This window comes from Nuphar pumila, chromosome 4, assembly GCF_984573655.1.
Source record: "Nuphar pumila chromosome 4, dmNupPumi1.hap1.1, whole genome shotgun sequence".
In the NCBI taxonomy this organism is placed as follows: domain Eukaryota; kingdom Viridiplantae; phylum Streptophyta; class Magnoliopsida; order Nymphaeales; family Nymphaeaceae; genus Nuphar; species Nuphar pumila.
Genome location: NC_143252.1, coordinates 37,951,856 through 37,979,818, shown reverse-complemented (window position 1 = coordinate 37,979,818; position 27,963 = coordinate 37,951,856). Strand labels below are relative to the sequence as shown.

The 27,963-nt window shown below is 38.1% G+C and overlaps 1 protein-coding gene across 1 annotated transcript in view; it reads left to right on the top strand.

The window, feature by feature from the left end:
* The window catches only part of LOC149840038 (nuclear pore complex protein NUP88-like), a 37,696-nt gene extending 16,852 nt beyond the window's left edge, over positions 1 to 20,844 (top strand). The window contains exons 4-9 of the mRNA XM_090004320.1: positions 891 to 1,029; positions 1,471 to 1,532; positions 1,648 to 1,855; positions 18,657 to 19,592; positions 19,725 to 19,974; positions 20,266 to 20,844. Coding sequence (XP_089860446.1) covers positions 891 to 1,029; positions 1,471 to 1,532; positions 1,648 to 1,855; positions 18,657 to 19,592; positions 19,725 to 19,974; positions 20,266 to 20,537 — 1,867 coding nt within the window. The 3' untranslated portion in view covers positions 20,538 to 20,844. The remainder of the gene's footprint in view (positions 1 to 890; positions 1,030 to 1,470; positions 1,533 to 1,647; positions 1,856 to 18,656; positions 19,593 to 19,724; positions 19,975 to 20,265) is intronic.
* Positions 20,845 to 27,963: the final 7,119 nt, after the last annotated feature.

Sequence of the window (27,963 nt, the reverse complement as noted above, 5' to 3'; positions counted from 1 at the left end):
TCTGAATTTTATTTCAGACCTGTCGAAAATACACAGCAGATCTGAATGCATTTCAGATCTGCGATAATAGTATATCTGAAGGTAAGGGAACGACAACAGATCTGAATTTTATTTCAGATCTGTTAAAAACAGACAGCAGATCTGAAAATATTTCAGATCTGCGACAGGAATCCACAGTAGACAAAGATAAAAGAATAAGTAGAAGGCAACAGGAGATGATGACAACAGAAAGAAATAGGATAAAGAAGAAGGAAGAAGAACGTGACCTGTTGACAGCAAGGAGAAGTCGACTTTCACGTCGACTGAGCAAGCCTGTCACACCCAGAAGTTCCTCTACTTGTTGATGGCAAGGAGAAGTCGATTTTCACATCGACTGAGCAAAGCCTTTCACGCCCAGAAGATCCGCTGCTTTGATACCATGATAAATTTGCTTATGAACTGACGTGACGTGTTCTGCTGAAAGTATGAGAAAGAGCAAGGGGAAAGGAGAGAGCTTTCAAAAATCGGCAGCCACTGTTAACTCGATGGCTGCGGTAATGCTTCATTAGTCTTAATAGGGTTACAATAATTTACACATGAACAAAAGTGCCCTGTATTAGCAACACATTACATTAAAATACAAAACCCATGAATGGATATGGATCCTTTATTGGATGGATCCATATCCAGTCCATATTCTAATAGTCTTTTCATACACATAAGCTGATGCTTGGCAAATATTTACATAATGATATTAGCAATTTGATGATTTAATCACAATGAGAAACTCTGTTATCTCTCTCTTTTTTAAACCTTTTTGCTTATATTGGCTCACTTGAATTATGCCTATTTTTTCTCTAGGTGCATATAGATGAGGTTATGCCACTTATGCTTTCCATTTCTCTTGGTAGGATATTTGATTTATCTGCTGATTTGGAGAGGCCGGAGCAAGAATTCTATTTACAAGCAATGCAATGTAGCAAGAACACCTTGTCCAGATGCCTGGTGGCCTTTTCTTTTGGGGGTGAACATCTATGGGACAGATTTGCAGTGAGTATGGCTCCAAGTAGGATCCTTCTACCGATGTAAATGACGCCGATACTGACTATAAATTAGGACCTCATTAAAATCATCAACCATGATGCTTCTTCTGTCATTTACTATAGTATTGTTGATAGGATTAACACTGGTCAGATAATTTTACTTCCAACGAGGATGGCTTAATGATGTTTCGTCAAGGTAAGACTGGGATGAAAAGTATTATGACATACGACTAATGAAAAGTAGATGATGTTAGGATCTTAGTCTTAAGGGGCTAAACTTTGGTGGTACAGATCTTCAACCAATCTTGATTCAAGAGCATACGTTTTAAAAATGTGGGAAGGTTCATTTTTGTATAAGGGACTTAATTTTGCATTCAGAAAGTTATTTTAAAGTGTATAACGCCATGTGTGAAAAATGTTTCTCACCTTGCAGATTTGCTTTGTGCAGGTATTTTTTCTGTTTAGTGATGGTTCAATTTATGTTCTCTGCCCAGTTGTTCCTTTCGGGAGGTAATTATGTTGCTCCGAGGGGTATATGCTTATTCTTTGTAGTGTTACTCGTACATGCATGAATACACAAGTGTATTCCAATCACTTATTGACTTTTTCTTTTTTTATATGGCAGCATCTACAGTTGGGCGTCCATTCAGGAAATCTACAAGGATGCCCATCTGTTTGGGTTGAAATCATCCAATTCCAAAGCTGTTAATAATGCTAGTCTTGCCATTAATTGGTTGGAGTCAACCTTTCCTGAGTTGGCTAATAAATCCTTGGAAGGAGGTGTCGTAAAAGCACATCCTTATGCTCCAATAGAAACTTCTCTTTCACTACAGGTATCCTTGATTTATTTATATGTTGTTCCTGGCTTGTGCATTGTGTTCCATGTGTGCATGTGATGCTAGTTGCAATGGTATGATTTTGTGTTTTGATGCATGAATATTGATTCATGTTTTGGTATTTAGCTGGATATTATTTATCATTGTGCATGTGCATGTGTTTGTGTTTGTACTTGTGTGGTAATGATAGGGTGCTTTGAGCAAGTACTCCCTTATCTTTGCTGTTGGATTTGTTGACATCCAATGGCTATGGGTTTTAAAATATTTTTACCCCCAAAACTACCCTTACTTGTTTTTGAAAGAGACTGAAGTTTTAACAAATTTCAAATGCCCAAACTGTGCTATTTCAGACCCAAAATCCCCCATCTCCCCTACTAATATTGCCAATACTGGATTTGTGGTTTTTACAAAATAATCAGTAAATTAACACATCATTTTAACTCATAATTTTCTGAGATCTTTATTTTGCACATTTTTAAAAACTTTTTTATTTCAAAAAATCTCAAATTCCATAAATTTTCATTGATTCTATTTGGTCTCTGAACCAAACAAGTAAAGATTTGTGGGTTTTTTTTTTTTGAAAATTTGTGGGTATTTTTTTTGTATTTTTATCTCTTAAAAAATCCTACGCAATAAAAAAAATTGGCGGTAGGGACTTTTTTCAGACTATTTTCTGTGAAAAAATAAAAATATTCTTAGTTGCATGATAGTTTTTTTATCACTAAAGATGATGATCTTGCAATATCTGGGCTAGACTTTGTTCACTGACAAGTAATCTAATCTACCATATTCCAGGTTGAGAATATGGCTTTCAAAAGTATCAATTATGGCTTCCAGGGTAGAGAAGCTTGGCTGATAGAGTATATTTTTAACTTATAGAGTTCAAATGTAAAAAATCACATAAGACTGTTCCTATGGAGGACTTGATATTATCAGTGCTTAGTGTCTGACCCCGTTGTTCACATGGGAATGATCACATCAGAAAGATTAGAGAACAACCATAATCCAGGTCTATTATTTTTTCATGGCCAATGTTATTGGGCAACATCATGAGTCATGACTCGGCAATATGTGTCGTGAATCAATACTAATCTCTATTCGCTGAGGAAATGTCTTTTCACTTCTTTTGGCCCTGTTATTTGTGGATTCCTATTCTCTCTTGTTTGGCCAGATTGAGATTATCTTGGGAAAGGGTAGAACCCAATGTTGTGAAAAGCGTTTGAGGTGTAGCGAGGCGCTCCACCAAAAACTAAGGCAAGGCGTAAAGCATAAGCCTCAATTTTTTTTGAAAACTTAAAAAAAAACTCTAAAAAATATCTAAAATTATAAATAAAAAGAAATTGCTTTATTGATGAAGCAACAACCAACAAGAAATAAAAAATCTCAAATAAATATTGAAAAAATATGAGATTAACATGTAAAGTAACATTAATGTAACAACTTGATCTATGTAAGTATCTAAGAAATAAAATATGAACATTCATTCAATAAAAAATTAACATTAACAAGTTGGGAGAGACCGGGAGACGCAGGGAGAGCAGGAAGAGACCGAGAGACGCAAGGAGAGCAAGGAGAGAGAGACGCAGAGAGAGCAAGGAGAGAGATGCAGGGAGAGAGCGAGACAAGATTGGTACGTACCTTCTTCTTTGCTAGAGACACAGGGAGACCGAGAGAGCAGGGTGGGAGATAGCCCGAAAATTTTTTGGGGCTATTTAGCCCCAAAATTGAGTCAAATGGGGGCTTTGACCCCCATTTGACTCATAACTATGAGGTGCGCCTCAGGCTTACGCCTCAAGGCAAAAAGGCCCGCGCGTTTTTAACACTGGTAGAATTTATTGGATAAATTATTTTATTAAACATGGCAATTAATGAAGATTGGATTTGGCAAGTGAAATGTGTTGAGACGTGACATCCTTGCCTGGATTCACGATCTGGATCCAGATTTGGTCTATGCTAAAGTTATTTTCTGTTTATCATGTTTTATTATGAGTGTTGTATTGTATTTTCTAGTTTTGCCCCTTTCTTTGTATATTAGATTGTTGTTAATATAGGGAAATACTGTAAATGTTCATGTAAATTAGAAAGTTTCTTTAATATAAGGAAAAGAGCCCAGACGACCTTGTTGTTGGCGTTTTGGTGTTTTGAAGCAACTTCTTCTCCTCTCCATCATTTTCTTCTTTCAAACAGAGATCCGGTTTTACATAGTATCAGAGCGGGTCTCTTATTAAAGACTGAACATCGAGGCAAGATCGAAAATCTTGGCTGCAAAAAAAAAAAACTCCTTTCTCAAATCTTGTTCTCTTCTATTCTCTGTAGTTTTCCCTTCTCAAAAAGAAAAAATTCTTGGTCCTCCTTCCCCTTTCTTTGATGTTAACCTATATTCTCTATTGATTTTGATCTACTTCTCTTGGGTTAAACTATTTTTCTCCTTCTTTCTTTCAGATCTGAACCTCATTCTATATCTGAAACTTTTGTTCTCGAAAAGAAAACTATAATTTCTAAATCTTTTTTTTTTCAGTCCTGTAAAATCGTGTTTTAGTTTTCAGATCTGAAAACATCTTTCTCATCCTTAACCCATTGATCTGATTTTCAGATCTAGATTATTCTGTTGATTTTCATATTTGAGAATATCTTGTTTCTTTCAGATTTGAAAATAAAGTATTTTCTGATCAGGGTTCCGTTGAAAATTTGTCTTCATCGGTTTGATTTCAGATAAAAAAATATAGTTATATATATTTTGAGATTTGATATATCTGACATGTAGCAAAAAAAAATCGTTGCGGAAAATCGTCTGGGCTTTCAGTGTTATTTTTCTTTACTTAGCTTCATCTTCTGGTATTTCAAATTGGTCTCATTTTCTTTATCGTTCGTGCTCGTCATGGAATCTTCAGTGTGAAATGAAATGAGGATCTTCCAAACACGAACTTAGATCCGCACGAGGTGTCTAAAAAGACACTAAAGCATAACCCTTAAAAAGGGTATAATGGGAAACAAAAGAAGAAATAAAAAATATTCTTTATTGATATGAAACACCAAATGCTTAAGAATCATTGGAATAAAATACAAGAGGGGATGCACCCCTTTATATACAAGTGGGAGAGGAGAGCTCTCAAAGAGCTCTCCTTGTAACCGTTGGACTAATCCAACAGTTACATTATTAGTTAAGTTCCAAGTGAAACTTAACTAATAATGTAAGTCTAGTTCTATTAGAATTAGACTCTCAAAAAGTTAAAAAGAAAGTAGCAAAAAATACAACAAACAACAACAACAACTACGCCTTCATCCCAAAACAATTGGGGTCAGCGATATGAACCAAAAAAGAAATACATTTTGGGTCTTCCACATGAATCCTTTTCCTCCAATCATTTCTATCCAATGCCATGTCCTCGGTGAGGTTCAAAGCATTCATATCCTTTCCTATCATCTCCATCCAAGTCTTCCTAGGCCTACCCCGACCTGTTTTAACTAATATATTTTCCCATTTCTCCAACCTTCTAACTGGAGCATCATTAGGCCTTCGCCGAATATGTCCAAACCACCGTAAACGATTCTCTCGCATCTTATTTTCAATGTGTGCAACACCTACCTTCTTACGTATCTCCTTGTTCCGAATTTTATCTTTTATTGTATTTCCACACATCCATCTAAGCATCCGCATCTCAGCTACACTCATTTTTTGAATATGATGTCTCTTGGCAGCCCAACATTCCGTACCATATAGTAAAGCGGGTCTAATAGTCGTCCTATAAAACTTTCCCTTCAACCGCAATGACATTCTACGATCGCACAGCACTCCAGTTGCACTTTTCCATTTCATCCACCCAACCTTTATCCTATGATTTACATCTCCATCAATTTCTCCATACTTTTGAATGATGGATCCCAAATATTTGAAATAATCATTCACCGGTATTTCTTGCTCACCAAGCTTCACTACACTCCCATCACTACTTCGTTGCTTACTAAACCGACATTCCATATATTCAGTCTTATTCTTACTCAACTTAAAACCTCTAGCTTCCAATGTCTGTCTCCATAATTCTAACTTAGCATTAACCCCAGCTCTAGACTCATCAATCAAAACAATATCATCAGCAAACAACATACACCACGGTACATTTTCTTGAATTGATCTCGTAAGCTCATCCATCACTATCACAAATAGGAAAGGGCTTAAAACAGATCCTTGATGTAACCCAACCGTTATCGGAAAATTGGTTGTCACCCCTCCACAAGTGCGGACATTGGTTACTACTCCTTCATACATATCTTTAATTATACTAATGTACCTGAGAGAAACACCTTTCTTCATCATTGTCCACCATAGAACGTCCCTAGGTACTCTATAATATGCCTTCTCTAAATCAATAAAAACCATATGCAAATCTTTGTTCCTCTCTTTATATCTTTCAATAAGTTGTCTAAGAAGATGTATAGCTTCTATAGTTGATCTTCCAGGTATAAAACCAAATTGATTCTCTGATATCATGACAACCTTCCTCAACCTAGACTTAATCACCCTCTCCCAAAGTTTCATAGTATGACTCATGAGTTTTATACCACGATAGTTTGTGCAATCTTGTTTATCACCCTTATTCTTATATAAAGGCACCAAAGTACTCTTCCTCCACTCATTAGGCATCTTATTTGTTCGCCAAATCAAGTTAAAAAGATTTGTCAACCATTCTAAACCTTTCTCTCCCAAGCATTTCCAAGCCTCGATAGGTATACCATCTGGGCCAACTGCCCTTCTTGATTTCATTTTCTTCAAAGCCTCTGCAATTTCTTTCTTTTGAATCTTGCGCATGAAGTCACGATTTATCTCATGAAAAGGAATGGAGAAGTCTCCAAGATCTTGAGCATGACTATCATTAAATAGCTTATCAAAATAATCTTTCCATCTCTCCTTAATCTCCTCATCTTTGACTAAAACCCTTTGCGTTTCATCTTTGATACATCTAACCATACCCAAATCCTTCGATTTCCTATCTCTCATCTTTGCAAGCCTATAAATATCCTTCTCGCCTTCTTTGGTATCCAACTTGTCATAAACCTCCTTATATACCTTAGCCCTCGCGTTTCGAACAATTTTTTTAGCTTCCTTCTTTGCTATCATATACTTCTCCAAATTCTCATTATCACGACTCTTACTTAGATTTCTATAACACTCTCTTTTAACCTTAATAGCTAATTTGACATCCTCGTTCCACTATGATGTATCCTTACCTAGTGGTGCACCGCCTTTAGACTCACCCAATACCTCATTAGCCACTTTTCTCATGCCACCCGCTATCTTATTCCACATTGATTCTGAATCCTCCTCGAGACACCAATCAGCTTCCTTAACTACCTGCTCTACAAACATTCCTTGTTTAGCTCCTTTCAGTGCCCACCACTTAATTCTAGGATCTATCCTATGTTTATCCCTTTTGCGGCATTGTCTAATTCTGAGATTTAAAATTAAGACTCTATGTTGTGTAGCTACACTTTCTTCTGGTATAACCTTACAATCGATGCAACAACCCCTATCTCTCTTTCTAAGTAGGAAAAAATCTATCTAACTCGTATTAACCCCACTTTTAAATGTTACTAGGTGAGACTCCCTCTTCCTAAACCAAGTGTTTGCTAAGATCATATCATAGGACAAACAAAAATCTAAAATCCTTTCTCCACTTTCATTTCTTTCTCCTATACCATAGCCTCCATGGATACTCTCAAATCCATCCCTACTAATGCCTACATGTCCATTAAGGTCACCGCCGATGAAAAGCTTTTCTCCATAAGATATCCCTTGTACTACTCCATCTAAATCTTCCCAAAATTGATGCTTAATGGAATCATCTAAACCTACCTGAGGTGCATAAACACTAATAATATTAATAATATCCGTACCTAATACTAATTTAATAAGTAAAATTCTATCACCCTTCCTACGGATCTCAACTACATTATCTATAAACTGACGACTCATAACAATCCCTACTCCATTCCTATTCCTATTGGAGTAGGGATTGTTATGAGTCGTCAGTTTATAGATAATGTAGTAAAAAATACAGAAAAATAAAATTAAAATTACATAAATATATATAATAATAATAATAATATTATTATTATTATTATATATATATTATATTTTAACACTCCCCCTCAAACTTACGGTACAATGAGCGAAAGTTTGTCTAAGAGGAAGTGAAATCTGGGAGCAACGAGAGGCTTTGTAAATAAGTTTGCTAACTGATATTCTGAGGTAACATATGGCAGATCAATTGTCCCATGTAGATATTCCTTTTTGACGTAGTGACAATCCATTTCAATGTGCTTGGTGCGTTCATGAAATGTTCTGTTGCTTGCAATGTAGATCGCACTTTTGTTGCCGCAGTACATACGTGAAGCTTGTGTTGCTTTTGCTTCCATATCAGCAAGCAGACGTCTGAGCCAAACTATTTCCATGGTCGTGGTTGCCATGGCACGATATTCGACTTCTTTGGATGAGAGAGAGACCTTTTGCTACTTTTTGCATCTCCACGATATCAAAGATTCACCTAAAAAGACACAAAAACCAGTGGTTGAATGTCGATTGTTGGGATCACCTCCCCAATCAGCATCAGTGTATGCAATCAAATCAAGTGAGGAAGTAAAAGACAAAAAGAGCCCTCTCGAAAGAGAGGTCTTGAGTTTTCTGATGATACGCAAAACTGCTCTCATATGAACAGACGTGGGAGCATGCTGAAATTGGCTTGCTGTGTGCACAACATGTGCTATGTCTGGTCTGATAATTGATAGATAGGAAAAAGCTCCGATTATTTTTACATTGACAACTTTTGGAGTATCTTCTTTCTTATCATCGGTAATGCCAGACCTGAGTAAGCAACTTCAATACCTAAGAAATATCTTAATTAACTTAAACCAGTCATTTAAAAATGAGATTTAAGAAGGTTTTTGATGTTTTTAACTCCCTGTTTGTATCTTCCAGTGATGATCATATCATTTATGTATAGAAGAAGCACAGTGATCCCTACATCAGAACTTTTAATAAACAAAGCAGTGTCAGTCAAGCAGAAGTGAAAACCAATATCAATCATAACATGACTAAACCTGTCGTACCACTTTGGGTGCTTGCTTAAGGCCATAAAGAGCTTTTTCCAGGCGAAGGACTTTACTCTTAGGAATATTGAGACCGGGAGGGTCTTCCATGTACACTTCTTTAATTAGGTTTCCATTTAGAAATGCATTTTTGACGTCCATCTGAAATATGAACCATTTCTTGATGGAAGCTAAGATAATTAAGGTTTTGACTGTTGTCATACGAGCAATAGGGGCAAAGGTTTTTTTCATAGTCAATTTCATTATTCGTGGGCATAACCTTTGGCCACAAGACAAACTTTATATCTTTCAAGAGTACCATCACTCCTAGTTTTAACCTTGTAAACCCATCGACATCCTATAGGTTTCTTCCCAAGTGGAAAGTCTTGAAGTGACAACAGTTCTATTATGAAATGATAATCTTTTCATTTTGCCAAGAATACAATCTTTACAAGTAAACGTTTCAGAATTACAAATTTTTTCTAGATTTTGAAAATGTTGGATTTTGGCTATATGAGGATGACCGAGTCTTTTGTGCCACAACTCCAACTCATTTTTTCTGAATGTTATAATAAAAAACTTTCTTTGGCATTTCCAAAAAATCCATGTAATAGAGTCCTTCTTTATGGCCTTCCCCATTCAACTTTCCTGACTAGCGATCCTGTACCCAACAACCATGAGAAGAGAAATAAAATATTACAACCATAGTCAGATATTTGAGAAACGGATAATAAATTTAAATTTAGTTTGAGAATAAATCTTACTTTTGGAATAAAAAATTTCTCAGTTTTATGGATTTTTTCAAAATTTCCTATTCCTTCTATTTCAAGAGAAGTTCCATCAGTTGTAAAAACTTTTAACACACTTGTTTTATTTTTAACAAATTTGGATAAACTATTATCATTTGGGGTCATATGAAATTAAGCACCAGAGCTATGTCACAGGGATTCGGCTAGCAGGGTGCCGCACCCGCACCGATGCGACTCGACGCGGGTGTGGCACCGGGTGCGGTCAACCCAACCCTGGGTGCGTTGACCACACCCAGGGTCATTTTTGTCTTTTTTTTTTTTAAATTTTTTTTTGCCTTATGAAATGGGCTGCGGAATTTAAAAAAAATTCTTTGGGGGGGGGGGGGGCACCGGGGGGAGCCCCCGGACCCCCCTTCCTGCAAGGGCAAAAACAATGAATCAGGCTCCACAACTCATCACTTTCATCTTTGGGGACACATTGAAGAGGGATCAATCTAGGAAGTTGATAAGTGTGTTGACTTCCATAGCCATCTGCAGGTGTCAACACATGACCATAAAATACACCCTTGAAGTTTAAAAATGACTTGGCGGTTCCATGCATTAATGGACACCAATAGCTATTTTTGCAATTTTGTGTAAAAATAAGTTACACACTTATTAGTTGTGCATTCAAAATGCACAATTATTAATATGTTTTCCTAATAAAAATTACTAAAATGTCCATAATTGTGATACACCTAATCACCATATCAATTTTTAAATTTGTTAGGGGCATAAAATTGTGGTGAACGTGCTAACTTGCATAAATGTCATGGACCTTAACAACTACCATACATTCATACATATACACTATACATGATATATATATATATATATATATATATATATATATATATATATATATATATATATATATATATATATTTACATTTTTGCCCCTGCCGCACCCGGGTTTTTTGGAAGTGCCGAATCCCCGCACCCGCACCCATGTGACATAGCACCAGAGTCAAGAAGCCAAGGGAAGTTACCTGGATCGGAAAAAGATGAAGCAGCTGCATGGGTATGATGGAGATTTTATGTTGATAATCCATCTTTTACAAAGGTGATCAAACAAGGAGAAAAAGAAATAAAGAAATAGAGAGAGTAAGAGAAAGCAAACATGATATTTTGATGGAATGAGCCTTTCTTTTCTCTCCTTCCTTTAAAAGAGGCTTTAAAAACCCCAACCAAGGTGATAAAATTGTTCAAATATGCTATATATATTTATATATATAGATTATGACACATACACATATACTTCACGTATATATGTCTATGTGTCTATCTACACATGTAAATATATGTATTCCCTTTGTAATACCCACTAGGGGTAAAATAGTTATTTTACTATTTCACACCACATGTATATTTTTACACTTTTTTATTCTTTTTTCTTTATTTTTCTTTTTCTTTTTTCCTTTTACCTTAGAAAAGCCCCCCTTAAGGGACGTTGGAGCCTCCAACGGTCACATTTGTGACCGTTGGGAGGGCTCCAACGTCCCTTAGGAGCCCTTCCAAGGGTCCTCTTCTTGTACCTATAAATAAAAGGGTGGCTTTGCTGGAATCTTGCCCATTATAGTGGCTATTTGTCTATGTGCGTGCTCTATTGTTTGCTCTTGAAGATATTGCTCCCCATATTCGGCACTTCATTACATGGAATCAGGTTGTGAAAGCTTCATTGGATCCTCTCTCGACAAGTAATATCTCTTCTCTCCCTTGCTTTCAAAAACCCTTTCTTTATAAATGGCCAACAAGGATGCAAAAATCGATCTCTCATTCAAATTGAATGGGACCAACTATCGTATGTGGGCAGCCGTCATGGAAAATAACCTCAAAGGTAAAAAACTTTGGGGTTATGTGTGTGGAATCGTTCCGGAACCACAATTGAAATTAACCAAGTTTGAAGGCAATGAAGAAAGAACATTGAATGAGGAAGAAAATGAGAAAGCTATTCTTGACTTTTCTTAAAAAATCGAAGATTGGAAAAGTGAGCATGCTAAAATTTTAACATGGTTCATGAATAATGTTGAATTAAAAATTTGTGCAAATCTAGCAAAATTCAAGAAGGCCAATGAAGCTTGGTTCTTTATGAAAGGCATGTACACTCAAAGAGATCTTGCTAGATATTTCTTTTTACAAGAAAAAGTAAGAGAAACCAAACAAGGTGATATGAGTATTAGAGACTATTATAGTACCCTATCTTCTTTATGGGATGAACTTGTCCTTCTCGAACTACAATGGGAATGTAGTGCTATTGCCATGAGGCAAGATCAAATGGACAAAGAAAGATTTTTCCAATTTATTCATGGGTTGCGTCCCGAATTTGAGCAATTAAGAGGATCCCTCCTTTATAGGGCTTCTATTCCTCTAAGTGACATTTTGGCCGATTTATGTTAAGAAGAAACTCATTTGGCCTTAAAGAAGGATGTTGATGAAGTTCATGCCATGTCTAGACCCAGCAACAATGTAAGACCATACAAACCATCCCATTTTTTGGAAAAATAATGGTGGTGCTGGAAGAAAAATTATTTGCCATAATTGTAATGAACTGGGCCATATTCGTCCGAATTGCCCCAAGTTCAAGAAGAAGGTAGCTTCCGTTGGGAGAAATTCCTCTAAATGAAGATTCAAAGAAAGATGGAAAAATAAAGGAGTCCATTGCTAATCTTACCGAAACACTACAACAATTCATGAAGATGAACTCCACTCCATCATCCTCTACACCATCTACTTTCGGTGCCATTATCTCTTCCTTTCGAGGTATGACCTCTTGGATTCTTGACTCGGGCGCCTCCTTTCATATAACTCTGAAAGCATCACTTTTGTCAAAACCAAGTCTCAATAAATTCAAATCATACGTTTCCACTGCCGATAGAACATCCTTAGATGTTGAAGGCATTGGAAACCTTGAGAAAACTTATGATCAAACCAAAGAATTTTTTGTTCCCAAAATACGAATTATCCAAAAACTTAATCTAAATCTTTTTTTCGTTTATCAAATTACCGATTTTGAATGTAATGTCTCTTTTTCACCAACCCATTGCTATGTACAGGATCTCCGGTCTGGGAAGCGGAGTGAGCAAGGCCATAAGAGAGAGAATCTTTATTATAAGGACTTTTTGTCTTTGCCATCCAAATCTTTTTGTAATCATGTTCAATCTAAAGATATTGAGACTTGGCATAAGAGGCTTGGACATCCTAGTATTTTCAAGTTGTATCTCTTTCCTTTTTTTTGAAAAAATTTGTAATACAAATACATTTATATGCAATGATTGTATTCTTGGAAAGATTCACTCGCTTCCATATTCGCATAGTAATTTTGTATCAAAAAGACCTTTTGAACTTGTGCATTCTGATGTATGGGGTCCGACACCTGCCATGTCCAAAGGGGGTTATTCTTACTATGTTACTTTTATTGATGACTTTACTAGATATACATGGGCATATATTATTAAAAACAAATCTGATGTCTTCATTAACTTTAAAGAATTTCATGTTCTTATTCAAAATCAATTTCAAAACAATATAACTATATTTAAATCTGATTCTGGAGGTGAGTACATGTCTAAAGATTTTCAAAATTACCTCAAATCAAATGGAATTTTACACCAACGATCTTATCCTAAAACTCCACAACAAAATGGTCTTGCAGAAAGAAAACATAGACATTTAATCTATGTCACATGGGTGAGGGGGTGCGACACTTTCAAAAAACTTGGGTGCGGGTGTACGGTAAAAATATAAAAAAATTATATATATATATATATATATATATAAAGTCCAAAAGTTGGATATAAATGACCTTGGGTTGGGTGCGCTGACTGCATCGAGGGTCAGGTTGACCGCATCGGGTGCGGGTGCGGGTGCGACACCTAGTTGAAGAGTCCCTATGACATAGCATTTAATTGAAACTATAAGAACACTTTTTATCTCTAAAAATGTTCCTAAAAACTTTTGGGCTGAAGCTCTTCTTAATGCAACATATCTTATAAATCGTATGCCTTCCTCTTTTTTAAAGAATGTATCACCTTTTGAAAAATTATTCAAAATTACTCCACATTTTAATAGACTAAGGATCTTTGGATGTGAATGCTTTGTGCTTGTTTAAGGACAAGACAAATTATCACCAAAAGCTCTTGAATGTGTGTTCATTGGCTATGGTGAAAATCAAAAGGGCTATAGATGTTATGATATACGAAACAATAAACTCTACGTATCAAGAAATGTAAACTTTCTTGAAGAACAAAATGGTTTTGATATCCACACACGTAAAGAAGACATTGATTATTCCTTCCTGTTTGACTTAGCTCCTAGAACTGAGTCCTAAGATGCAATTATTTGCGATAACTCTTGTGATGATATTATACATCATAATGATATACCACAACATAGTGATATTCCTCCAAGTGAGAACCTTAATGATATCAATGTATATGGCAGTTAGGAAATAAACATCAATCTGCCATTGAAAGATATTCCCAAGATTTTTCTTTAGAAGAACCTATTAATGACAATCAACCTAGGAGGTCCTATCGTAATAGTAGGTCACCACAAAAATTTGTGTCTTATGAATATTTTTCGCCTAACTATAGGACTTGTATCATGAGCCCACCTCATTTAAAGAAGCCAAATATCATCCTATTTGGATTGAAGCTATGAAAATTGAATTAGAGGCTCTTAACAAAGCCCAAACTTGGAGCATTATTCGCCAACCCTTAGGAAAAAAAGACAATTGGGTGTAGATGGGTATATAAGTCAAAACCAAATGCGATGGATCTCTAGAAAGATATAAAGCCCGTTTGGTTGCAAAAGTTTACGCTCAAGAATATGAGATTGATTATGAAGAAACATTTGCTCCAGTTGCTAGAATGACTAGCATTCAGACTTTAATTGCCTTAGCTTCTATTAAACAATGGCCGATATAGTATGTCAAATGGGTGCGGGTGCGGCGTAATTTAAAAAATTTTGGACACGGGGACTCTGTTATATATATATAACGGACTTTAATTGCCTTAGCTTCTATTAAACAATGGCCGATATAGTATGTCAAATGGGTGCGGGTGCGGCGTAATTTAAAAAATTTTGGACACGGGGACTCTGTTATATATATATATATATATATATATATATATATATATATATATATATATATATATATATATATATATATATATATGGACCGGGTTACCGTTTTGACCCGAACCTGATCCAGGTACTTTTAATACCCCCTCCCCGTGCTTATTTAAAGCACGTAGGGGAGGGTTTGCATTACACAAAACCCTCCAGCTGCTCTTTCTCTCTCCCCATCGCCCGACCTTCCCCTCTCTCGCCGCTCACTCTCCCTCTTTGTTACCCTCTCCTCCCCCTGTGCCCTCGCCGGAAGAGCCTTCCCGGAGCTCTCTCCCTCTCTGCCTCCCTCTTCTCTCTCGAACCCACCCTCTCCCGAGACCTCGTCGAAGCCCCGTCTCGTCAGCAAGCTCAGTCTGACAAGCACCTCTCACCTCCCGTTCTCTCCTCGAGTCGTGTCGATGCGGGTGCGTCGACCCCCTAGCCGAGTCCGTGTGACATAGCCGATATATCAACTTGATGTTAAAAATGTGTTTCTAAATGGAACTCTATGTGAAGTTCTTATGAATCCTCCGCCATGTCTTGAAATTGGTAAATGAAATATCCTAAAGTTAAACGAAACTCTCTATGGTCTTAAACAAACATCAAAAACTTGGTATGACCTTTTCAGCAAAGTAGTTCTCGATAATGGCTTTTCTTCTTGTTATACTGATACTGTTTTGTTTGTTAAAACTTCTGATTAATACATAACAATTTTGTTGCTATATGTTGATGACATGATTATCACAAGTAATGATAAAAAGGGTATTGATCTTATTAAAAATATTTTAAAGAAAAAATTTAATATGTCTGACCTTAGTTATCTAAGGTATTTTTTAGGAATTGAAGTTGCATACTCCCCAAAGGAGTATGTCTTCTCTCAAATGAAGCTTGCCTCCAACATTATTGCCCGGTCTGGGGTAACAGATGACAAGAAGGTGGAGACTCCAGAAGTCATCAACGCCAAGATGAGAGTCAGTGATGACACTCTTTTAGCAGATCTCATGCCTTATCGTCAGTTAGTTGGGTCACTAATATACTTATCTATCACTAGGCTCTATATTTCTCACACGGTTCATAGTGCAAGCCAATTTCAGAGTGCTCCTTCTACCATTTATATGGCCACAGTCATGAGGATTATCAGATATTTGAAAAACACCATAACTAAAGGGTTATTCTTACCTTCTTTACCTCTTACTTTACTTGCTTATACTGACTCTGATTGGGGGCAACCTCGATGATCGTATTTCTACCACAGGTTATTGTGTGTTTCTTGGAGAATCACTTATCTCATGAAAGTGTACGAAGCAACAAAAAATATCTCTCTTCTACAGAAGCAGAGTATCGTACGATGGCCAACACAACCACTGAGATTGCATGGTTAAGAAGTTTGCTTAAAGATATGGGTGTCTCGTTCTCAACTCCTTCGAAGTTGTGTTGTGACAACAAGAGTTCTATTTACATTGCCAGCAACCACACCTTCCATGAACGAACAAAGCACATAGAGATGGACTGCCATTATGTTCGTCATAAGTTCCTATGGGGCACCATTCAACTTTCATATGTTCCTACCGAATACCAATTGGTGGACTTCTTCACCAAAGCATTGCCATCACCTCGTTTTTACTTTCTTCTTAGCAAACTCTCAGTGATCTCCTTGTGTGTTTGAGGGTGGGGGGTGTTAAAATATGATATATATATATATATATATTATGACACATACACATATATACTTTACGTATATATGTCTATGTGTCTATCTACATATCTAAATATGTATTCCCTTTGTAATACCTAATAGGGGTAAAATAGTCATTTTATTATTTCACGCCACATGTATATTTTTACACTTTTTTATTCCTTTTCCCCTTCTTTTTCTTTTTCCTTTTACCTTGGAAAAGCTCCCCTTAAGGGACGTTGGAGCCTCCAACGGTCACATTTGTGACCGTTGGAAGGTCTCCAACGTCCCTTAGGAGCCCTTCCAAGGGTCCTTTCCTTGTGCCTATAAATAAAGGGGTTTTCCCCCATTGTAAGTGTGATTCTTTGAAGCCTTCTTGGGTGAAATATATTTTTTTCTCTTCTTTTGGGTGTCTTGCCACTTTTGTGGTTTTGTTGTAATTTTGCCCATTAGTGGCTATTTGTGTATGTGCGTGCTCTCTTGTTTGCTCTTGAAGATATCGCTCCCCATATTCTGCACTTCATTACAAAAACACCTTTGCAAGCTTGGCATGAAAAACGAGGCAATAAATCTTCACGATGTAGGATGAACCTCGCTTTGATACCATGAAATGAAATGAGGATCTTTCAGACACGAACTTAGATCCGCACTGGAAGGTGTCTAAAAAAACACTAAAGCATAACCCTTAAAAAGGGTATAATGGGAAACAAAAGAAGAAATAAAAAATATTCTTTATTGATATAAAACACCAAATGCTTAAGAAGCATTGGAATAAAATACAAGAGGGGATGTACCCCTTTATATACAAGTGAGAGATGAGAGCTCTTAAGGGGCTATCCTTGCAACCGTGATGTAACGGTTGGACTAGTCCAGCCATTACATTATTAGTTAAGTTCCAAGTGGAACTTAACTAATAGTGTAAGTCTAGTTCTATTAGAACTAGACTCTCAAAAAGTTAAAAAGAAAGTAGCAAAAAATACAAAAAAATAAAAATAAAATTACATAAATATATAATAATAATATGAATATTATTATTATATATATATTTTACATTTTAACACTGTCTTCTTCCTTTTCAGCTAGTTTCCTGAATCAGCTTGTTTCTAAAAAGCTTACCAATACCATTTTTTTTACCAGAAAATGTCAAATCATCTCACTTATTCGTAGCCACGATCTTTCGGGTCACTTGGATAGCTCGGTCCCAACCCCAACGAAATTCATTGTGTAGAAAAAGAAAGATGATAAAGGGGCTGCTGTGACCACATGTTCTGAATCCCGAATATATTTCTTGGTTGAAGCGGGATCAAGCTCTTGTGGCATATATTACTTCTACCTTTGTCTCAGGAGATTCTGATCAGCATCTCCGATGATTTCACTGCCATGGAACTCTGGAGTAAGTACATACCTATTCACAAGTTTTTGAAGCTAGGATTATGTTTTTGAAGTGGGAATTTCAGAATCTCAAGAGAGGTTTCATATCCATAATGAAATACCACCGATCAATTAGCTACCATTGGATGTGTAGTATTTGAAAATGATAAAGTGCACCAGAGTACAACGTTGTCTACACCACATTATCGTGCCTACCTGAGCTGCAAGACTTTGAGGCTCTGAGGTCAAAGTTGCTCATGTTTGAAATGAACATGTCAGGAGGTTCAGGAAGCAACTCCTCCAGTGTTGATGGCCATAATGTATTGATAACTGATTCCCAGTATGGTAGAGGTCGGGGAGGAATGAGAGATGGTAGAGGACTTGGTCGATTTGGGAACCAGAGAGGTTGAGGTCTATTTCCACTTCCAAATGTTCCACCTCTGACAAATCAATGAAGGAGAATTCCTACATGTTATGTTTGCAAAAAGCTAGGCCATGTAAAGAAAAAAGAAGAATTCCCACATGTTTGTTTTCCTATTTGTGTTGGGGATGCCTCTTCTTGGATTAGAAAAATAAGAAAAAAGAAAAATTAGAAAACAGCAGCTAAACTGATAGAATTGCATGAATGGTGTTCTATGCTTCTCTTTTATAAATGACCTTGTGCCAAACTTTATTATATACTCTTAACTTATTCTCTTAATTTTGTCAGTTAACTTTATCCTCTTAATTTTGTCATTTAAGATACAGAAACTGAGAAAACAAAAATCTGCAGGGTCCACTTTGCAAATTATGTCCTGATGAAGAAAATGAACACAGTGATGGGCAACAAGCAGGACGTGGACAAGCATTGGCTTTTCTTTGTAATTCAATCCTTAAAGATACAATTGTAGCAACTGCTTGGAGTAGTGGTCTGCTACAAATTGATGCCCTTGCAGATGAACTGCAACCAGTCTGGAACTATGGTAGCTCTCCTCATTTGCGAGTTGATGCCTTTGGCTGTGTTATGGGAGTTGCTATGATTTGTGAGCCAGACTTACAAGAATCTGACAATGGGAAAATCTATCAACTAATTCAGACAGTTGATGCAAATTGGATGGGATACCCTCCTCCTCTATTTAGACTGGCTCTCTTGGACTTGTCATTGATGTCCAACATAATAAATCAATCCCCTCTGTTGCTGGTTGGTGATCCTCTCATTCTTGAGAGAATATATTGTGTTCATGGTGGTGGCGTAGACTCCATAATGCTGCATTTTCTTCCATTTTCTGATCAGGTTTCTAGCAAGGATGACATTGCAAGAGCTCCTTCTGTAACTCCTGTTATAAGTACATGTTCTAATGAAACCTGCAGTTCATCTGGTTTCCATGGCTTTCTTGCACTGGAAGATGCATTTGGTAACTCATGGGTTTTAAGTTTGACCTCTTCCTTTGAATGCTTTGTAATAAAGGCAACGGGTATGGATTTGGTGGAGCCCCTTCTTCTTGAAGGGGACAGGAATTTAGAAGAGTTTGCTGGTCATGAACAGTCATCAGAAACGGGTCCTTTGGAAATTATGAACAAAGAGCTTCTCAAGGGTCCCAAGGATGTCCCAGTACCTGTGGTCTCTGCAAGTTTGCGCTCTTTACCTGCCGATTCTATTGAAGGACGTGCAGCTCTTCATCATTATTTCAAGATCTTCCATGAAAAATATGTGGAGTATGCCCATAAGGTAACTTGTAGGCTTGTAGCATTGTACATGCACGTGCACACAGGCTCATTAATGCCAGAAGGAATGGAAATTTAATGGTTTTCTCTCGATTTCCCTTTTTTTAATGTTAATTTAATTTCCTTCTTTTATCAGGTCTATGTGTCACTGAAATATCATGGTGTTCATCTGAAGAAGATCACAGATGACCAGAGGACACGGTTAAGAGAGATCCAGCATAAGCTTGTGAACATTGAGGAGAGTCATTCCCACTTTCAAGATCAGTTAAAAGAGGCTTTTGAGATGAACGGGCAGCTGGAGGATCGATTACAGAGATTCCGAAGCTTTCCTGGAGTCATGCGGAAGCCACTTACAAGAGCTGAGCATGAATTCAAGGCTGATCTCGGTAATGTCTTGGGTGAACTATTGCTTTTTGAAAAAAAAAATCTACCTTTAGGCTGTGTTTGATGCCTGGATCTCTCCGTCTTTTTCAGTGGGGCCCACGTGCCCCAGCAAAAACAGAAGAAACTTCTCCATGTTTTGGGGAGAGTTTCTCCCCAAAATTAGGGGAGAAAAAGTCGCGAGCTACCCTTGGTGACTTTTCCCCGGGAACTTCTCCCTGGGCGTCAAATGCACCCTTATTCTCCACAATTTTGAAAGTCTGTAAGTGGAACTTTCTGTCAATATTGTTCTGCAGAGAGGTTTACTGCCCAAGAATTGGATGAGTTGCGATCATCATATGAAGCCCTGGAAGCTAGACTTAGACGATACCTTCAGCCCTCACAAGCTAATGTGGCATATTCGTCAAGACAAGCCCCGGGGAGGAGAAAAGTTCATGTGCCAGATGCTCAAGTTTCACAACTGAAATCATTAGTTGAAAAGCTTTCACAGGTTAACATTGAGAATTCAAGGAAGGTCAAACTCATAGAAAGTGCATTGCAGAAACGGGAGGGTCAAGAACAGATTTAATAGTGATGGAATCTGCACTATTGACTCGGGTGTATCTTTAGAGGTTAAAAATCGGTGTTTATGTGCCCTTCCATCAGAATATGGAAAGAATCAGCTGAGTTACGGCATTTCTTATTACCTCATGCCAGTAAGAGGGGGCAGATACCTCTGGTTTCTCGCTGACTTTGTCAAGCTTGTTTATTGTACCACCTGAAGCAGATGTCCCTGTCCAATGAATGGGTATTGAAAGTAGGATGGTTAAAGTAAATTGATAAATACACTAGTTTATTTTTCTTTTCCTTATGAGAATGGAGAACTAGATATGACAGTGGACCCAGGTGTGTGTGTGTGTGTGTGTGTGTGTGTGTGTGTGGATCGGTCTGAACCTGCCCCATTTGGGGCGGGGACGGAGGACATGAAACGGGAAATGGACCAGGGATGAAGTTGAGGGTGGACTTACTCTTTCTCCTACCCTGACCCGATCCATCCTGACCTCAGTTCCGTTATTAAAATTATTAATATACTTTTAATTTTTATTGGTTCATATCGCCAACCCCAATTGTTTTGGGATGAAGGCGTAGTTGTTGTATAAAATAACCATGTTAGTTTCCTAACCTTAAGTTCTTAACCAAGTGACTCCTTTCATAACCCTTCTTTTCTCTCTTTCCTCTAACAAGTATAACCCAGTGGTGGCAGTGGCAGAAGACAGAAGTGGGCAGGATCATTCAGCTCTGATGATGACAGGAAACTAGGACACGCAGAGGTATGCCTCCTGCCAGCCACTACGCCCCCTTCCGCTTCCTCTGTTGCATTAATTGCACTATTAAGCATGTTGCATAAGGGTTTGGATTTTTTTCCTTTTCTAGGGGGTTTTGGTGGAAGGGGATGGGGATTTTAACCGTGGGGCAGAGGTGAAGGTTCTCTCGTCATGGGGATGGAGGGCAAAATTTTGAGATGGGGCAGGGGTTGACAGCTTGTCCCCCGCACCCGCCTCAGTCCACTGCCATCCCTATGGCTGACCAGATGGATGCATGGTTGTGAAAAACATGGGTGTCACGATGCTGTAGGACTAAGCCCTCATACACCATTCAAATTCTTAAAAGTGCAGTGAAGAGGATTAGATCCCTGGACATTCCCTTTCAGCATACTAGATCTGGCCATTAAAATCCTCTTGCTTCAAGTGTTGGTAGTATTATTAAATGTATCCTTGCAACATGTGCTATAGGTTTTAAATGAATAGTTTGCAAATATAGTCAGACTTCAAGTGGTCTGAGATGTTTGGCTGTCTGTCACGAACTTATTATTGTGACAAGTGTCACACCCTGTAAATAAGTTATTGAAGTCAGTTTTTCTAAAAAAAACAAGGTTGAATGGCATGAAAAAAATAAAAATAAACCCCATCTGTGATAAGGGTGACCCAACCATAGCTGTTGGATGCTACACATCACAAAGATGGATGGCATTTGAAGATTACTATTTTTTTATATTTACACGGCCGATTTCATGATTAAAGACCTAGCCTTGTTGGCTCTGCCTGCTGTACTTATGACCAGTGTCTTGGCAGCTTAAAACTCCATGAGTTTACCCCTTGACCTCAAGGAGTCACCACCTATGATTTGATAATGCAATTTGGTTTTTGATCCTCTTGAAAATGATGCATTTGGATCCAAGTGAGGACCATGAAAATTCTTTTACTTATTTCAATAGGCAAATATGATAAGGCCTTGTTTGAAATCTCAGTACCGGAGGGCGCCAGAGTGGATTCATGGAATCCACAACTTTTCCCTCCATTTGAGATAGAGGGAAAAACTGAAAATCGTGGAATTGATGTGGCACTTGCCGACGCCAGTTCTACGATTCGACTACCACCATGGAGAGGTGTTAGTTGGCAACTCCTATGCCAACGCTCCTCTTGAGAGTGCTTTCTTCTTTTCCGACACCTCCCCACCTACTCTCCATGCACCCTCTTTCTTTCCTCTCTCGTTTTCTCAACTCATCTTACCTATCGATGTTGTCTGGTTGTGGCTTCCCATTTTGGGTGCAGGGTTAAGCTTGCAGGTTGTGGTTGCTCATTTTGGGTGTAAGGTTGAGCTTGTAGGATGTGGTTGCCCGTTTTTTTCCTAAGGTAAGCAGTTGTGGAGGATGTTTTTTGTTGGCCATTGAAGCTAAGGGCCATTGTTTATTTGTTTTTTCCTTTTTTATGACATTGTGTTATTCATTGCTTTATCTTTTACTTTCTTGCATCTTGCCTCCCATGTGTTTGATAAAATGCTTAACCTAAGTTGTTTTTTATTTCTTATAATGTTGTGTGCGTGTGTGATTTTTTTTTTGTATTTTATAGAAATACTAGATACTAAAAAATGAATATTTTAATGAAGATATATCTAAAATCTTTTAATGAAAAATTCAATTGGTTTGCAGTAAGATAGCCAAAAGCATATCCATGGGCGCCCTTTATGTTATATGTGGACCTATACTGTGTCATTATTTTTAAGTTGAGAGGATATATATTATTATTTTGTTGAAAATATTATAACAGATATGTCTCGCCTTGTGTGTGAGAGGAAGCTCAAGGCCATCAAGATTGTAATAACACTTTCTTAATGCTTTGAACTGTGCATGCCAAATGTTTGTAAACTCAAGTCAATAAATATCAATTGCATTTTACAACATTCTAATGTGTTTGAAAAACTATGAAATCCACGTCATCCAAACAGTTAGAAATAGATTTGCAAAGTACTGGCCATTGTAATTGGGACAACAAACAAGCAGACATGAAATACCAAATCCACAAAATTTGTGGATTCCATACTTCCTTCCCTAGCTACCATGGACTGCTAGATTTCAAGCATGCCTTAAATTTTTATTATACGTGTATAGGAAAAAAGAAATTCAATAAGGTCTTTTTTTTAAAAGCAAGGGTGACAACAAGAATTTTCTCAAGGAATGTTAGTGTTCCAGCTTGCTAGGTTGACGTCTTCGTCTCTTGACGTAAATATCTCTTTGATCCTTCGTAGTGTACATAAATGACTTTTGGCCTAAACAATTGTCACGGGTCCCTCCCCCCTTCTTACTCTCTTAGTGTAATCTTGCAACTTATTAATATGAGTTATTTTGTCTCTATCTCTCTTGGTTGCTCTCTCTACTGCTCTCTTTAAGATTGTGCGCGCTCTGTTGCGATTGTACACCTTTGTGCGGGGTGTTTGAGTTGCTTCCTTGACTTGAAAGGCTGACCTAGTTAGAATCACCAGGTGCCACGCGGTGCTTCCAAATAAGCCTGTGATAATTGGTACCAAAGCCTACTCGAGAACTGGGGGAAAAGAAAGAACAATATTTGTTGAAACCCTTGAGAGTTGAGTTCGATAATGGTCTCGGAGTTGGGAGAACTTCTTGGAAAAGTCCATAAAGAAAAAAAGGTAGAAAAGGAGAAATCTCTCATGCAGTCGACAAAAATGTCTCGCTTAGAAGAAACAATTGGCCCTATCAAAAAATTGGTGACCAAAGTCGAGAAAAGAATAATGAAATTGATAGGTGACGTTCGTGCCTGTGCTCATGTTGTTGAAAGGGCACAAGATGACTTTGAAAAGTTAGATGGCAATGTGAGGGTTGAGACCGAAGAACTAAGGGCTACAGTCCAAGAGTTATCAGATCGGTTGGGTATACAGGAGGCTGAAATGCGGGAACTCCAGGAACGATACGAGGTCCTAGAAAGGTTGTTGAGAAATGAGATTGGTGGTGTGGCCAATGCCAAAAATCTTGGAAACAACCCACAAGGGGGAAACATAATGATGTTTTGTAGTGATTGCCCCAATTTGAAACCAGTTGAGCCAGCAAAATCTAAAGGTGAAAGAGATGCTAGGTTCATGAAAAATTGGCTGTGGGATGTGGAACAATTTTTTGATCAAGCAAAGATTGACATCGATGCTGATCAAATACATACGACGACTAGGTACTTGATTGAGGGTGTTGTTGTATGGTAGAGGACGCAATACCGAAGCATGAAACATGAAGAAGTTATGATTGAATCATGGGATGACTTGAAAAAGAAAATGAGGGGATATTTCCTTCCACACAATGCTGAGGAACTTGCCTGTGACAAGCTGATGGACATAAAGCATAGAGGAAGCATTCAAGAATATGTGGTGGCATTTTCATCGGTGATGCTCGATATAAACGACATGTCAAAAACGAATCACATTTACTTCTTTAAAAGAGGCCTAAGGTTTTGGGATAACAAGAGTTGACTCGTATCTTGTAAGTGTAATAGCAATAGCTGAACAAATAATTGAGTTTCCTAATCGTGGGGGACCTTAAGCAAAGCCGTGTTCCATATAGATGATCGGGATAATGCTGCAAGAGACCAAGGGGGACCTCTAGACCAGAGAAATGAGCCCTTGTCATCTAGGCTCAGCAGCAGGAGCCACGAGTAACTAATTTAGCATAAATGAGTCGGTCACAAAAGAAAGGTATTTCACTTGGTGTGGCATATTTAAACAAACTAAAATCACAATTCAAGAGTTGATGCCTCACAAATGGACTATATTGAGTGCATATGTGGGGTCTGGTTTGAAAACATGTCTTGCAACATTGAAAATCAGGGCAGTCTAAATCCTTCTATATATATGGCCAGCCCCCCCTATATAAATTTTCTGGTTCTGCCCCTGCTCTAGGTTTTAGATGTTAACTACCTTGGAGACCCACATTCAATGGGAGGCATGTATGTTTGTGTGTGTGTGTGTGTGTGTGTGGGCGGGCGACTGCATCTAGCCTCTTAATACTTGTGAACTGAAGACGCCAATGTTGGTAAACAAGGTGAACGTGATCTTCAAAATTCTGATCACGTCATACTTTCCCCTGTGCGGGCATGCACACATACGTGCACTTTTGCTATTATGTTTTCATGGTAGCCTGCTACTTTTACATAGTTACTTTTACATATGAAGTGCTCCTAATGATTCATTTAATTTCAGGCCCGCGTTTGGGATGTGCGGCGACTAAAAGAAGGTGCCGGTATTGAAGTGTTGTAAACTCTGCCTACTTTTCTCCACTGACTGGTAGCAAAATTCTAATCACCTCTCAATATAATCTAATTCGTGTATGGGATTCTATTTATGGTGATTTTGGGTCCCCAAGCCGTGAGATAGTCCACAGCCACGATTTCAATTGACATCTGACTTGTTTCCGAGCTGAATGGGATCCAAAGGTACTTGTGTTATTCATGGATCTGTAAAATGATCTTATCCTTTTAAGGAACTTTGACCTGCTAAAAATTTGGCTTTTGCAGGTCCGAATCCCTTGCAGTTATTGGCAGGTATATAAGTGAGAACTATAATGGGGTTGCATTGCATCATATTGATTTCATTCACTGGTACTGGTGCATTGGTTGCTGAGGTTATGGATCCTAATATTACAACTATCAGTCCAGTGAACAAACTTCATCCTAGAGATGATGTCATGGCATGAGGAAGCTCAATGTTCTGTTTTTTTTTCCTGTTTTTGTGTTTGTTCTTTCTGTGAATATAAACATTATTTTGGATTTCTTTAGCTCCTGGATAACTTGATTATTTATTTACCTGCTTTCTCAGATCTCTTTATATTTGGAGGCCGAAGGGGCCCTCAGAGGAGTGTGATCAAGCTGAATTTGCACAAGAACGGGAAGAGTGGACTTTAAGGGTTGCTTTTTGTGGGGTTGATGGGAAGAAGAGGAAGAAAACAAGTTCAGTGATGACGATGATGATGATGGTGGTGAATTTGCCACCAAAGGGACTGCTAAAAACAAATCGGCCAAGTCATACAAAGTTTTAGAATGCTTTCCAAATTCAAAATCAAAATCAAAGTAACACAAAGAAATGATGATAGCAAGCCGTATAGAGGATCTAATTGATGGGGAAAAAATTTAAACATTTCGCTGACTGTCGGAGAGAGATACCCTTGTTCAAGTTCTAACGCAGTCGCGTCACTTACCCTTATTTTTGAACAGGTCGGTCAAGTGCTCTTTTTTGGTTGATGTCCATATGTAATTATTTGACCATGATTTTTGCCGTATTGATTAGTCTTTATAGAAGTTGTATCTAAATGAATCCTTGTCAAAGCTTGAATTGTCTGCTTATTGAGTGATAACTCCTGGATTTGAGGCGTGACCTGTCCATCGAGTTCCCTGAGTTTCAAGGGCTTTTTCTGGATCCAGCCGCAGTCAGGAATTTAAGCCAGGGTGGGCACAAATGCAGCGACTTGGGATTCTTTTAGAGCATTATCGTTCATATCTCAGGCTGATCTTTCGAAATAAGACATGTGCAGTGCAGAGCTCCACTGAGTGAAAAATGTATCGAGTGTAGGAACGTGCGGTATGTGTTCGCTTGATCGGTGACATGTGGTGGTAGCATGGCATGCGATAGGCATCAGTATCGTCGTTAGTGCATCATTGTGTAGCGGCACATACGTGAAGTGTTGTTTGGTTAAGCAGTGTCAACGGATCAGAGGAGGTTGCCTTTGAAGATTTGGTAAAAGACTTTTAGGCTTGCAAGATGTTTTCCACGCATAGCGGTTGGACGCACGGGGGTATGTGTGGGTTAGGGCTAATTCCACCCAAGAATCACCTTAGGTAGTTCCAACCGAGTATGATGACTCAGGGCTAGGCGAGTGAATGCCTAGGTGTCGAAGAATGAGTCTGGGTGGTGCCCTTCGCTATGGTGTTCAATCATCAACTGGTCTTCAGACTGAGGGTCGCAAGGTATTGTTCCTTCAATGATGAGGTTTTGCTATGTTGTGCGTATGAAGCCGCAATACGCTCCATGACACGCAAAGCTAAGGAAAAGTTTGTGCCTCTTTCGGAAGTGCCTCTTTCGGGAGTGATAGCTGGTATGAGATGAGCTGAACAATGATTGACCAAGCACATAAGCAAGATGTTGGCAGGATGATATGAGACATTTTGTCGATCATAAGCCGAAGTGTAAGGTTGTTGTTCAGTTGGTTAAGAGAACATAGATAAGCCAAAGATTCCTATCAATTGTGCATTAGGCTCACAGGTGGAACGTGACATTTGCCTTGTGCTTGCAGAGAATGCACATTAGATTCGACTAGATGGATTTGCACATTTGGGTATGGGAGCCTTAATTAAACTTCTAGATACTCTCCCAAGATTGTGGGTTAGCAGAGTGCCCACGTTGAGCAGAAGACTCATTGTTTTGGTCTCTTGAGTTGACAGATATTCAATGAATTGCGTATGTAGAAAAAGTTATTATTCATGACTCGTTGGTTCCTGCAGGAACATTTTGATGACTCTGAGAGGGAGTACAACATGTTGACTTCGGAAGAGGAGTGTAGCATTATAGCAAAGTGCCCTTGTGAGGACGAGTGTTCAGGAATACACTTTGAAGGACCACATTGGGGTGATACGTAAGCAGGCATCCCCCACTTGAGGACTAGTTTGGACCAGTGAAAAACTACA